The 14,002-nt window shown below is 34.9% G+C and overlaps 1 protein-coding gene across 4 annotated transcripts in view; it reads right to left on the bottom strand.

The window, feature by feature from the left end:
• LOC144967483 (huntingtin-interacting protein 1-like) overlaps nt 1-14,002 on the bottom strand; it is a 115,149-nt gene that overhangs the window by 35,583 nt on the left and 65,564 nt on the right. For all 4 annotated transcript variants that reach the window (XM_078904792.1, XM_078904791.1, XM_078904793.1 and 1 more), the window contains exons 5-11: nt 13,696-13,776; nt 12,787-12,863; nt 11,892-11,953; nt 11,252-11,392; nt 1,683-1,740; nt 1,065-1,140; nt 278-412 (exon numbers count right to left, since the gene is read on the bottom strand). In XM_078904792.1, the coding sequence (XP_078760918.1) occupies nt 278-412; nt 1,065-1,140; nt 1,683-1,740; nt 11,252-11,392; nt 11,892-11,953; nt 12,787-12,863; nt 13,696-13,776 (630 nt within the window). The remainder of the gene's footprint in view (nt 1-277; nt 413-1,064; nt 1,141-1,682; nt 1,741-11,251; nt 11,393-11,891; nt 11,954-12,786; nt 12,864-13,695; nt 13,777-14,002) is intronic.

Genomic DNA, 14,002 nt, shown 5'->3' with positions numbered 1-14,002 from the left:
ATGGATGGAGATAGCAGCAGCTATACTCATCAACTGAGACTGAATCACCTAGTTCTCAGCAAGTGTCATTCAGACTGTGACTACTACTACTACTACTACTACTACTACTACTACTACGACTACGACTACTACTACTACTACAACTACTACTACTACTACTACTACTACTACTACTACTTCTACTACTACTACTACTACTACTACTACTACTACTACTACTACTACTTCTACTACTACTTCTACTACTACTTCTACTACTACTACTACTACCACTAACCTGTGGGTTGGAGACATCAATGAGATTGTCTACAGAGTCATCTGCCTCTGGCTCTGGCTCGGGCTCCTGATGGACGACAGCTGCTGGCTTCACGTGTTTGCTCAAGTCTGATGCAATCAGGAAATTGGGGGGATCCTGTGAAATGAACAGAGAGATTAAGAGTTTTTAATTCATTAAAACAAATTCAAATGCAAACCTTACTCAAATTAATGGGGGAAGAAGAGCAAGGAAGGAAATAGGAATATTCAATAATTTAGCACATTTTACAATATTTAAACCTATTGGATTTTGAAATTTGCTATCATCTTCATCATCATTTCATTCATCATCCTAATCATCACCATTTGTTCCATCATCATTATCATCATCAACTCCATCATCATCATCATCATCATCATCATCATCATCATCATCATCATCATCATCTCCATCATCATCATTATCATCATCATCATCATCATTATCACCATTATCAGCTCGGTGCATAGCTGAATCCTTGGAGAGGGCTCTTGACTCACATTCTCTCACCGTACTCAGGTGTAAAATGAGTACCTGGCCATTAACAGCGTTTTCTCTGTTCGAAAAAAAAAAAGTAATATCGCCTAACAGGCGACATGCCCTGTCCTAAATGTTAAATATTGCTGTTGGCCAGGGACCCCTTGTAAAGCGCTTTGAGCACATTTAGTGGATATGGTACTACATAAAAGTTCAATTCAAAAAAACAAATATTATATAAAAGCTCAATTTTTGTTTTATTCAAATCAATAGGATACCACATTCCACTTACATCAGGTAAGGACGGCACTTGGACTAGATGCTTGAAGTACTGCAGGTTGCTGCACTTGTGGTAAAAGTCTTTCAATCTGTCAAAGCAAAAAAAAAAAAAAAAAAAAAAAAAAAACTTTTTTTAGCAAATAATATTTCTGGTGTTTGTAGTCCAATTTCAGGGATTTCAGAAAAAAACAGTGTACTCTATTCCAAAAAAACGATGTTCAATCCAATAACAATATGAATTCAAAGACTTCACATATCATTACAGATATCGGATTACCTTATCAGTTCCCGATAGCTCAGTTGGTAGAGCACTCGCTTCACACGCAAAGGGTCCAAGATCTACCCCGATTGCAGTTTTTTATGACCCCTCTATCCACCCAGCAGCAAATGGATAGCTGGGTCTGTTAGATTTGGTTGAAAGTACTTTGTGATATATAGCGTCCTATCCAAAGGATAGCAAGCAATTGCTGCTGTCCGTTTCATGCTATAGAAACCGGGAAAAACTCAGGCTCCATGGGCCTAATGACTCGGAAGGAGTAATTACTATTGTTTCAGTGTTAAATATCATCCCCCCCCCCCCCCTTGCTAGTTGCTTTATACTTAAACAGAAATGGAGCTATAATCTACTTACTTCCTATAACACTGTAAAAATCTGTCTCTGTGGCCTGTCAGTGTGTCTGGACCCAAACCTGGAAAATAAAGGGAAGATTGTAACTGCCAAACATCAATGCTATCAGAGGGAGAGGGAGAGATAGAGAGAGAGAGAGAGAGAGAGAGAGAGAGGGGGGGCGGAGGGAGATAGAGAGAGAGAGAGATATAGGGAGAAAGAGACAGGGAGAGAGAGAGAGAGAGAGAGAGAAAAGAGAGGGAGATAGAGATAGATAGGGAGAGAGACAGAGAAAGAGATAGAAAGAGAGAGAGAGTGAAAAGAGAGGGAGAGAGAGAGAGAGAGACGGAGAGAGAGGGGAGAGAGAGAGAGAAAAAAGAGAGGGAGAGAGATAGAGAGAGAAAAGAGAGGGAGAGAGAGAGACAGAAGGGGGGAGAGAGAGAGAGAGAGAGAGAGAGAAAAGAGAGGTAGAGAGAGAGAGAAAGAGAAGAGAGAGAGAGAGAGAGAGAGAGAGAGAGAGAGAGAGTGCAATGGACTCGTTTTCACACTAATGACCTTCGTGTTGTAACGTCATCAAGTCATAGTGAACTGAACCCTTTACTTAAAATTAAATTTTAAGCATACTATACAAATTTTGACAAAAATACAAATATATATATATATATATATATATATATATATATATATATATATATATATATATATATATATATATATATATATATATATATACACGAGGGCTCTTTAAGAAATAACCGAAAAATGCCCATTCTCAGCAACCAGTGGAGATTTTTTAATTCTGTAATCAACATGATATTCCTTATTTCTTTACGGATATTCCCAGAAATTATGAAGTGCATCATTTTGCACAATGAATTTCTAGACGATTTTAAAGATGGCGGCCCACCTTGAAACTTGGTCAAAGGAGGAAATCAGAGCTGTCATACGTATTTTGAACGCCAAAAGTCTGAATCCTACCGAAATTCATAAAGAACTTCAGAGTGTATATGGTGAGCATGTTATAAGCCGTACACAAGTCTATCACTGGTGTAATTTGTTTGAAGCCGGCCATTCTGACTTGACAAACAGGGAAGGGAGAGGGCGTTCGATAACTGCGACGTCAGAAGACAATGTGAAGCGAGTTGATGAGCTTATTCGTCAAGACAGGAGGTTGAAACTTCATGAAATCGCAAGCAGTCTTGAAATTTCGGAAACTTCTGCCCATAGAATTGTATTTGATGAACTTGGCTACAGAAAAGTCAGCGCAAGATGGGTTCCTAAGCAATTGGCAGACAATCATAAAGAACAAAGATTGGACATCTGCAGGGAACTTTTGAGAAGAAGCAAGAGCTCACGCAGGGTTCACGGGCATACTGCCATCGCCGACGGAGACTTTCTAGGGTACGATGTGACTTTTTTTGACAGCATAGTCACCGGTGATGAGACTTGGTTGCACCATTGCACCCCAGAAACAAAGCAAGATTCGATGACATGGAAACATCCATCCTCACCTGTCGCGAAGAAATTCAAAGTCATGCGGTCAGCAAAGAAAATAATGGGAACTGTTTTCTGGGACAGTCGTGGTGTTATTCTGTTCGAAACCTTACAACCTGGAGAAACAATCAATGCTGCAAGGTACTGCCAAACTCTTGACAAGCTTAGGGAGGCCATTCGCAGAAAGCGCCCAGGGCAGTTGACCAACAGGGTCATTTTGCAACACGACAACGCTACACCCCACACAGCACGAGTGACGCAAGGTTGGCTAGAGAAATATGGATGGGAGATTCTGCCACACCCACCACACAGTCCAGACCTCGCACCATCTGATTATCACCTCTTTGGGCCACTGAAACGTGAGCTGGCAGGAAAGCGCTTTGATGTCGATGAAGAGCTTGTTGACCATGTGCGGAAATGGCTACAAAACCTTGACGGAAATTTCTTCCGAGAGGGTATCTATTCCATGGTGCGGCGTTGGCAGAAGTGTGTCGACAGACTTGGCTGTTACATAGAGAAATGAAGGACGAGTCAAGGTATGAACACGTGCAAGAATTTTGTTGATAGCATAAAAAACGCGGATTTTACAGGCATTTTTCGGTTAATTATGAAAGAGCCCTCGTATATATATGTATATATATATATATATATATATATATATATATATATATATATATATATATATATATATATATATATATATATATATATATATTCATTGAAAGAGTGAATTGTGTTTCTCTCACATGTTAAAGAAACTTGAATTTCCTAATTCTGATCATTGAACTCAAACCTTCTTCTTTTTGTTTTTGTAATTTTAACATAATAACAGGTTGATGGAGCAGGTCTAATTTAGAGATAGAGAAGTAAACTTTTAAAAAAAATAATAATCAAGATTTATCAACGGTGAGAATTCTTTAATAATCAACCTTAATACCCCATCATATCCCTTTTAAATAATTAATAATAAATATTAAGAAGAAGAAGAAGAAGAAGAAGAAGAAGAAGAAGAAGAAGAAGAAGAAGAAGAAGAAGAAGAAGAAGAAGAAGAAGAAGAAGAAGAAGAAGAAGAAGAAGAAGAAGAAGAAGAAGAAGAAGAAGAAGAAGAAGAAGAAGAAGAAGAAAGAAGAAGAAGAGAAGAAGAAGAAGAAGAAGAAGAAGAAGAAGAAGAAGAAGAGAAGAAGAAGAAGAAGAAGAAGAAGAAGAAGAAAGAAGAAGAAGAAGAAGAAGAAGAAGAAGAAGAAGAAGAAGAAAGAAGAAGAAGAAGAAGAAGAAGAAGAAGAAGAAGAAGAAGAAGAAGAAGAAGAAGAAGAAGAAGAAGAAGAAGAAGAAGAAGAAGAAGAAGAAGAAGAAGAAGAAGAAGAAGAAGAAGAAGAAGAAGAAGAAGAAGAAGAAGAAGAAGAAGAAGAAGAAGAAGAAGAAGAAGAAGAAGAAGAAGAAGAAGAAGAAGAAAGAAGAAGAAGAAGAAGAAGAAGAAGAAGAAGAAGAAGAAGAAGAAGAAGAAGAAGAAGAAGAAGAAGAAGAAGAAGAAGAAGAAGAAGAAGAAGAAGAAGAAGAAGAAGAAGAAGAGAGAAGAAGAAAGAAGAAGAAGAAGAAGAAGAAGAAGAAGAAGAAGAGAAGAAGAAGAAGAAGAAGAAGAAGAAGAAGAAGAAGAAGAAGAAGAAGAAGAAGAAGAAGAAGAAGAAGAAGAAGAAGAAGAAGAAGAAGAAGAAGAAGAAGAAGAAAGAAGAAGAAGAAGAAGAAGAAGAAGAAGAAGAAGAAGAAGAAGAAGAAGAAGAAGAAGAAGAAGAAGAAGAAGAAGAAGAAGAAGAAGAAGAAGAAGAAGAAGAAGAAGAAGAAGAAGAAGAAGAAGAAGAAGAAGAAGAAGAAGAAGAAGAAGAAGAAGAAGAAGAAGAAGAAGAAGAAGAAGAAGAAGAAGAAGAAGAAGAAGAAGAAAGAAAGAAGAAGAAGAAGAAGAAGAAGAAGAAGAAGAAGAAGAAGAAGAAGAAGAAGAAGAAGAAGAAGAAGAAAAAGAAGAAGAAAGAAGAAGAAGAAGAAGAAGAAGAAGAAGAAGAAGAAGAAGAAGAAGAAGAAGAAGAAGAAGAAGAAGAAGAAGAAGAAGAAGAAGAAATAATAATAAGCACATTTCTATAGCGCCTTTCGTTGAAACCTCAAAGCGCTAATAAAACAAGACATTGTTTATCCAGGATAAAATAACACTACGAGACCAAATCAACCAATCTCAAAACAAAAAGAGCATGAATTAAGGCATAAAAAACATCAATGCATAAGTCACATAAAATGCATTTAAAAATTCAATCAAGTATTGTCTCAGTATGCCTCGATTTTCAAACATATGCATAACAGTCTTTAACAACAAGAAATGAAGTGAGTAGGAAAGTGCCAGAAGACAATACAGAATAAAAAATTTGCGGCTGCGATGGGGGCTCGAATCCGCTCATACGGTAGAATCAAGCTCTCCCCGGCCAAGTGGAGTTGTCATACCAGTAAGGTCGCGGGTTCGAGCCCCCATCACCGCTGCGAAATTTTTATTCTCTGTTGTCTTCTGGCACTTTCCTCCTCACTTCATTTCTTCTTATTATCAACATAAGTGCCTGCTCCACCCACTTTTCCAACATAACAGTCTTTTGAATCCAAAGCATCCTCTTGGTCTTAAATGATAATCAAATGGTACGATGACTCAAACAACTAATTTTCAAAAATAAATAATATGGTTAAAGAAATTGGGGGGGGGGGGGGGGGGGGTGTGAAATTATATTAAAAGTTAATCTATTAATACTAACAAATCAAATGCTACCCAAGTAATACTGAAACCTCTAGTAAAAATCAACATTGTTGTCCGACAAATTAAAATAAGAAAAAGTTATTATTTTCCAAATTTGTTACTGAAAAAGAAAGAAATTAAATCTCTGAAATAAATGGATTCAGTAGAAAGGAGGAGGAAGAAAAAAAAAGGTGTGCACAAGGAAAGAATTATCGCTTTCCTCCTTTTTATATTTATTCTTTTTTTTTTTTTTTGTCTTTTATAGCTTGTTATTTTGGGGGGTTTTTTATACTAAACTTATGTGAAATAAGAATTAATTTCATGAATGGTCAACAACAAAACAATAAATAAATAAATAAATAAATAAATAAATAAATAAATAAATAAATAAATAAATAAATAATAGGATGGCATAGTTCATTATTGTGACAATCCACGTGATATAACAGTTGTGACCATGCCGATTGTGGTGTATACCATACAAGAACATTTTTCATTTTAAACAACAGTGCTTTTACCATTATTCGTGGTGAGGAAGTAAATTTTGAGTTTACAAATCAACGGCTCACAAAAAAAGTAAATAAATAAATAAATAAATGAATAAAAATAAATAAATAAATAATTATATTATATGGATTAAATGTTTCTGACACAAAATCACAAAATCTGTAGATATTTTTAAAAATTGGGGGAAAATCCGAATTTGAAGAAAAAACAAAAATGCAATATTCTCACCCTTTAAAATGTTTACGATTTGATACAGGGTATTTTTATTTGAATATACGTATATCCAATTTTTGGGGGTAAAATAACTATATATTAACATATTCTCATCCATAAAATCCGAATCCGAAGCAAAAAAAAAAAATTTATTTCAAATTTGGCCAAATCTGACCGCACAAAAATCTATATAGGCCGATTAAATCTAAGAGGCAGGTCAGCACATGTCACCCAGCATTACTGTGAGAAGGAATCACCATTGTGTTTTTTATTCACAAAAACTGTTGGAAGTTAATCTGGCCTAAAGAGAGAAAAAATTCTAACAACAACAACAAAAAAAGTAGCTTGAACCGTGACCTTCGTTACTCTAGTCACGAAGGCCACGCTTGAACCCAGTCACCTTGGTTTGTAATAGAATACCTATTCTGCCCGCCATCTTTTCCACACAGTCTTGTGTTGTCAGTTGTCAGGAAATTTGTATCAGTGCATGACAATCAGTCGGAAGGTGAACATTTTGGATTTGCATTCTTAATTTTTTTTTAATTTTTTTTTTTTTTTCATTTTCTGAAAGAATTTTCTCACCAGAGCATTTTAATCTTTATCTGAAGTAAATCGGGTGATTTTTTATGAAGTTATGGTCAGATGTATGGGAAAGGTATCCAGCAACTTTTCTCAAATTACATACTTTTTCAACTTGCTGTAAAAAATATTTAGCAGTGAAATTAAGCTTTGATATTTCCTGAAGATGTTGATTTAATCATTTATGACAAAAACTCTTTATTTTATAAAAAATTGACCTTCTAACTAAACTTGGCAATATCTCCGTTCAAACCTTTTCACCATCCGACTGATTATGTCATTCACTATAACATGTTGTTAGAATGAAATGGCTAGTACCAAACAGTCTTATGAGAGCTGAATTGAAACATGTGAAAGCCTCACTCACAAATAGCATTAATATATAGCGTCGTATTCACTAAACATGCCCAAAGCCCTTTATAATGGGTTTCAAGCGATGTGCACATATATTCAGGTCTGACATCTGAACCCACTTATGGGCCTAATTTAACATAGTTGATATTATGGACAATATTTTGCGTTATTTTTTAAAATTTCCATTACAACAATGAGCCCATAAGGAATTGGGTTATCAAGCCAACAGCAACACTTAACATGTAAGACGAGACACAATGTCTGTAAGGCGCAATTACACTTTTTCTCTGCCAGCTACTCATTTTACACCTGAGTTGGATGAGAGAATGTGAGTAAAGAGCCTTTTCCAAGGACTCAACCTTGTACTGCCCAGAATGAGACTTAAACCAGGGACCTACAGGTCTCATGGCGAGTGTCATACCACAAAACCACAAGGCTCTCAAACTATGATGTGGTCACTGCATCCAAAATAATAATGGTGAGAAAAAATCGTTTCAGGTTTGTGTGATACATTGACAGGCAAAGCAGAAAGTAAAAAACAAGAAAAATTATTTATTCTCACTCCTCCTCTCCCCTCCCCTCCTCCCATTTTTTTTCTTGCTTTTTTACTTTCTGATTTCACTCAATATTTCTGGTTTTTAACTACATCTGTGCCCACTCCCCATTTTTTTTTTCCAAAATTAGTACAGGATGTTACCTATCCCATAATTATTTTTTTTTCTTCTACGTTTAGATTAATGATTTTTTGTGGGATTTTTTTATAACACATATAAAACCATAACAACCGTAAATCTAAGCTGTAAAATGTTATCAAAAATAAAGACAAGCTAGCTTGAAATTAAAATCACTTCTAAGAAATTATGTTCTTTCTCTCTAACTGCCAGGCAGACCTGGGCAACCCGTGGCCTGCAGGCCAGATCTAGCCTGCGCGGCCAACTTCTCTGGCCCTGGGACTCTGGAGTAAAAATATAAGTGCTTAGCCTCTGGGCCTAAATTTCTGAAGTCAACGTCTGAAGGTAAAATTCGAAGCTCAATCGAAATCACAAAATAATTTTAAAATTTGAGTGCATTTATCTGCCCAGTAACTATCATTTCTCCAATTTTCTAAAGGCATTATATATGTGGTAATTGTATTATTTAATTATCTAAAAAATCTTCCAATGCCTTTTGTATACGTGTATGTATGCTGTTTCTTGTGTGTGTGTGTGTGTGTGTGTGTGTGTGTGTGTGTGTCGGTGGAGTGTGTAGATGGCGCGTGCTAAGAGTAGCGTGTATATACTGATACGTTATGTATGTTGTTTCTTGTGTGTGTGTGTGTGTGTGTGTGTGTGTGTGTGTGTGAGTGTGTGTGTGTGTCGGTGGAGTTTGTAGATGGCGTGTGATAAGAGTAACGTGTATATACTGATACGTTATGTATGTTGTTTCTTGTGTGTGAGTGTGTGTGTGTGTGTCGGTGGAGTGTGTAGATGGCGTGTGATAAGAGTAACGTGTATATACTGATACGTTATGTATGTTGTTTCTTGTGTGTGAGTGTGTGTGTGTGTGTCGGTGGAGTGTGTAGATGGCGCGTGATAAGAGTAGCGTGTATATACTGATACGTTATGTATGTTGTTTCTTGTGTGTGTGTGTGTGTGTGTGTGTGTGTGTGTGTGTGTGTGTCGGCGGAGTGTGTAGATGGCGCGTGTTAAGAGTAGCGTGTATATACTGTTATGATAATATAAAGAAAAATCATGTTTCTTTTCATTCCAGCCTGCCATTGGTTAGTAAGCGCAGACCCTTACACGCATGTTGAAATAAAAGGGTTGCCCGGATCTGTTGCAAAACAATGAAAGAAGCAAAAGTTTTAAATCCTGCGACATCTAGTTCACTAACAAGCTCATAAGATAAGATAAAATCTTAAGCATTTTTTAAATTCATAACATTCTGGGCTTAAACTCAACTAGACTATAAGATTCAAATGGAGTATTATTTCTAATAAACATTGGTGAATATAATAGGGAATTAAGGGGAGAGGGCTTAATAATTTAAGAAGTGGAAAATGAAAATGTCAAAACCCCCAACCCATTAATGAAGACTCTGTCGGTTTCACTCCAACACATAACCAGATTGAGTGAGTGGGTCACATTTGGTTAAAAATAGACCTTTAACATTTGAAAAGAAATACGTTTAGTTCTGTGAGATAATAAATCATCGACTTTCTTTCCTTTTTTTATTTTTATTTTTTTTTTCACTCTCTTATATAATATAATAACGATGAACTACGGTTTAGCAAAGATTGATCAAAAATAAAATAATCAACAAAAAGGGGAGGTGAATATTTGAAATTCTTTTCTAAATATTTCTCATTAAGTCAAAATGCAATATCTTTTTTATATATATAAATGTATATAAAATAAAAGGGAAATAACTAATGGAATTAAAGTCCAGTACCCTGGGTTCTAGCAGAGTTACTTACTTTGCAAAGGCACTGAAAGAATGACAAGGCAAGTAAGTGTAATACATCAGAAAATCAAAATAAATGAATTGATAAATATAAAGCATATATTTTGGAAACAAAAAAAGTGCCATAATATAATAAGCAAACAAAAGGTAACCATATTTGTGTTCAATAATAGATTTTTCGCTTGCATTTTTATAAAAACTAGATTTCATATAACATTGCTTTTCCCCTCTACTATTATTCTTTTAAATTCCATTTACAAACAGACTCATAATATTATCTTTTTTTTAATTATCTTATTTCCCTGTGAACTAATATAAATAAAATGAAAATGCAAAAAGAAAATCAATTTACAAAGCAATATATCAACAGCACGAAAAAAAAAAAATCAATTTATGAAAGCAATAAATTAACAAAGCCTGTCTAAAATTGTCAAGTGAAAATGAGTAGTTAAAAAAAACTGAAAATCGAATTTTTTAAAAAACAGCCCTCATGATTCCTAATGTTTGAGGAGATACAGTTTACATCATTCAAACGAATACAAGTAAAATCTGCTTGCGTCTCAATTGTAGTATCACAGAGTATGTGCGACAGATTTAACCATTTAACTGCCAAAGTCTGGAAAACTTGTATTTTGGCTAGAAAACTTCGTCCTTCAAATATCTATCGATTTAAATGACCCTTATCAAGGCAAAAACTCTCAAACGTGGGCTTTTGTGAAAACTTTCTTAAAGTCCTGTATTTGAAACTTTTTGCCAAGATTAAGGTTATTTAAATCGATCGATATTTGAAGGATAAATTTTCTAGCCCAATCTTTAAATACAAGTTTTTTCAGATTGCGGTAATTAACTGGTTTGAAAAAGACCAAGTCATCCGATTTAAGGTAGACGGAGGGATGGAATGTAGACCACAGACAAATCTCTTATCAGTCAAAAATGGTTGAAAGCCTAATCAGACACTCACAACAATGCAAACAACATGATCAAAAAAGCAAAGTCTCTTCGATTTTCCTTTACACAAACATAAAAAAGCTAAACCAACACAAAATAACAAATTAAAATAATATGTGCAATTTACTGCCATTATTTCGTGACTTTTTTCTTTCTATATCAGTTTTAATTTTTTCTGCATTTTAATTGTTCTTTAACTCTATCGTGTTCAACCTGAATGAAAATCATACAAATATGTTTGGTTACCTATCCATACGAAAGCACAAAAGAGTTAAAATAGTGGACCACTTACTAGAATGGAGGTGAAAAAGAGATTTAACGAGGTAGTCGTAGAGTTGACATGAGTCCAGAATACAACAGATGATGGGAGCGAGTCGACACTGGCCCGATGTGGTCATTGAGTTGGCTCTGGACATGTCTAGGCTACCGAATACTGTGGACAGAGTGGATGAACAATTTTATGATGAGTCAGCAATAACAATCTTTTCTTTTTTTTTAAATCACAGCAGAAAAGCGAGCATAAAAAAAACATAAGTAAACAATATAATAAATCGATATATCTATAGGTCACATTTCCTGGATCTACATCAGGCTAAACACTATTCAAAAAGTTTTATTTATTCCTTCAGTGGGTAATCTGACAACAAATTTCCTTTTCATGTAATTCAATTCACCTGCTAGGCACTCTTTTCATGCTTAAGTACTGACAACATCCATCACTGACTACATCCAGGTGCTCATTCAGATTAGCGAGTTCATTTTTTCTTTAACAATTGCTCAAACAGCAGTTTCTTTTTCTTTTTTTTTTCTGTTTTGAACACCCTGTATCTGATGTCAGTAGTAAAGTTCCTTGTGACTACCGAAATTCAAATAAAGTTGAACAGAAATGTCAAAAAATATGTGCAAAACAAACAAATACCAAACAAACTTACCAACATGCTGCAGACTAAGTATTTCATCCATGTAATCCAGCATATCAATAGAAAACTCAAAACTGAAAAGATTAAAAGGATAAAATAAGTTGATTTATACCTCATTTCAACAGACAGACACTACATTGCAATTTTAGGGAAACATATACCAGGGAGACTAGAATTTATTTTGAGTAGTGACGATTATACGATTCTTTCACTCTTGCTTTTTCAAATTTTCAGACGTGTTCCCAATTCCCAACCGCTGCACGAGCTTGTGAGTGCTCGTTGGGAGCAAAGTTCGAATTCCAAATCGCAAAAGTGTAAGAAATCTTTCATTCTACCCCTCAATCAATTCCAATTTCATCATCTGAGTAAAAGACATTTTCTAAAACATTTAAATGATACTTCGTTTTTTTAAAAATCTAATTTTAGTGAAATTTGACGTTTGGAAATCTGACGGCACAAATTATTAGTGTAAACACGATATCATTACGCGTTACTATTAAGTGAGAGGGGTGGAATAAAACATGATCTTACAGTGGTAGTGATTATAGTTTGATTTAAAACATATTTCAACTTTTAAAAATTTCAGTCTCAAAAAGTAACACACTGAAAATAATTTTTTTTTTTTAAAGTAACATATGTTTATTATTATTGATGACTCATCAATCTGGAATTTAGTAATGTATTTATGTCTTTGTTGTTTTTTGTTGTTGGCTGAAGAAGGGTTTTCAGGTTGGTATTTGTTCTTTTTTTTTTTTTTTTTGAAGCTGTTATATTCCTTTTTGTTTATTACTTTTTTTACAGTCTACAGCTTCTAGCAGCTTTGTATCACTTTGACTCGCGAATAACTATTACCGTATATTTTGGAAATGAAGCGTTCAGAAGAATATTGAGAATGATGAGAACTTACTAGTTGTTGACATCAGCTCCACATATTTTGTAATACTGAGCGTCTGTAAGGACTAGATTCCCTGGTATGCCTGGGAACTGAGGAAGACATGGACCATGATTAATGATTCACGACAACTTTATAATGTTGGTTTTTAATGATTCATGACAACTTTATAGTGTTGGCTTTCCTTTGATTATAACGAAATGAAGTGAGTAGTAGGAAGACATTGAACAGGATTGATGATTCATGACAACTTCATAGTGTTTGTTTTTATTGATTCATGACAACTTCATAGTGTTGGTTTTTAATGATTCATGACAACTTCATAGTGTTGGTTTTTAATGATTCATGACAACTTCATAGTGTTGGTTTTTAATCATGATAATGAAATGTAGTACAGGGGCAAAAGACAAAAGAGAATATAAACTTTGTGGTGATGAGGAGTCAAACCCACGATCGACATCTCCACCTGGCCACAAGAGGAACGCTCTACAATCGACGTCATCCACCACTTCAATGATTATGGGACAGGGTGGCCCAGCGTGGTCTTTGCTTTGTACCTGAAAGGTGCCGAGTTCGACTACCTGCCGCAATGTGTGGCCTTGAGCAAGTCACCTAGCCTCAGCTCACTTTGCAGAATGAATTATCATTATTTGCAAAAGACAACAACAACAAAAATCTGTATATTTTAGAGGAAAATTTTGAAATTCAAGACAGATATCTGCATCGAGCCAAAACGCACGATTTCCACTTTAATTTATATGCATTGTCACTTTAAAATGATTTAGAAATTATCAGTATTTTCATAAAGCCAACATTTACAAAAATGGTTTTGATTCAAAAAAAAATTTTTACACAGAGATATGCATAAGATTATGGATGACAAAGACGGAGCAAAAACAAATTTTTAAAATATTAATCTCCAACCTTTTTGTGAAATTTCAACTTCTGTATGATGAGTCGACAATAACTAGCAATCAATCTGCCATAGCCTTCTTTGAGGTGGCCCTAGAGTTGGAAAGGAAATAGATATAGAGAAATCAATGTGGAAATAACATAGGTGGCCATAAGGTGGTGTCTGGAATGACAGATCAATGAAAATGATAATCAATTGAATTAAACTATAATTAATCTAATGATGATGATGATGATGATGATGATGATGATGATGATGATGATGATGATGATGATGATGATGATGATGATGATGAAGAAGAAGAAGAAGAAGAAGAAG

This window comes from Berghia stephanieae, chromosome 3 (assembly GCF_034508935.2).
Source record: "Berghia stephanieae isolate SIO BIC M18660-M18661 chromosome 3, UCSD_Bste_1.3, whole genome shotgun sequence".
In the NCBI taxonomy this organism is placed as follows: Eukaryota; Metazoa; Mollusca; class Gastropoda; order Nudibranchia; family Aeolidiidae; genus Berghia; species Berghia stephanieae.
Note: the sequence above shows the minus strand (reverse complement) of the source record. Positions and strands in the feature narration are given on the sequence as shown.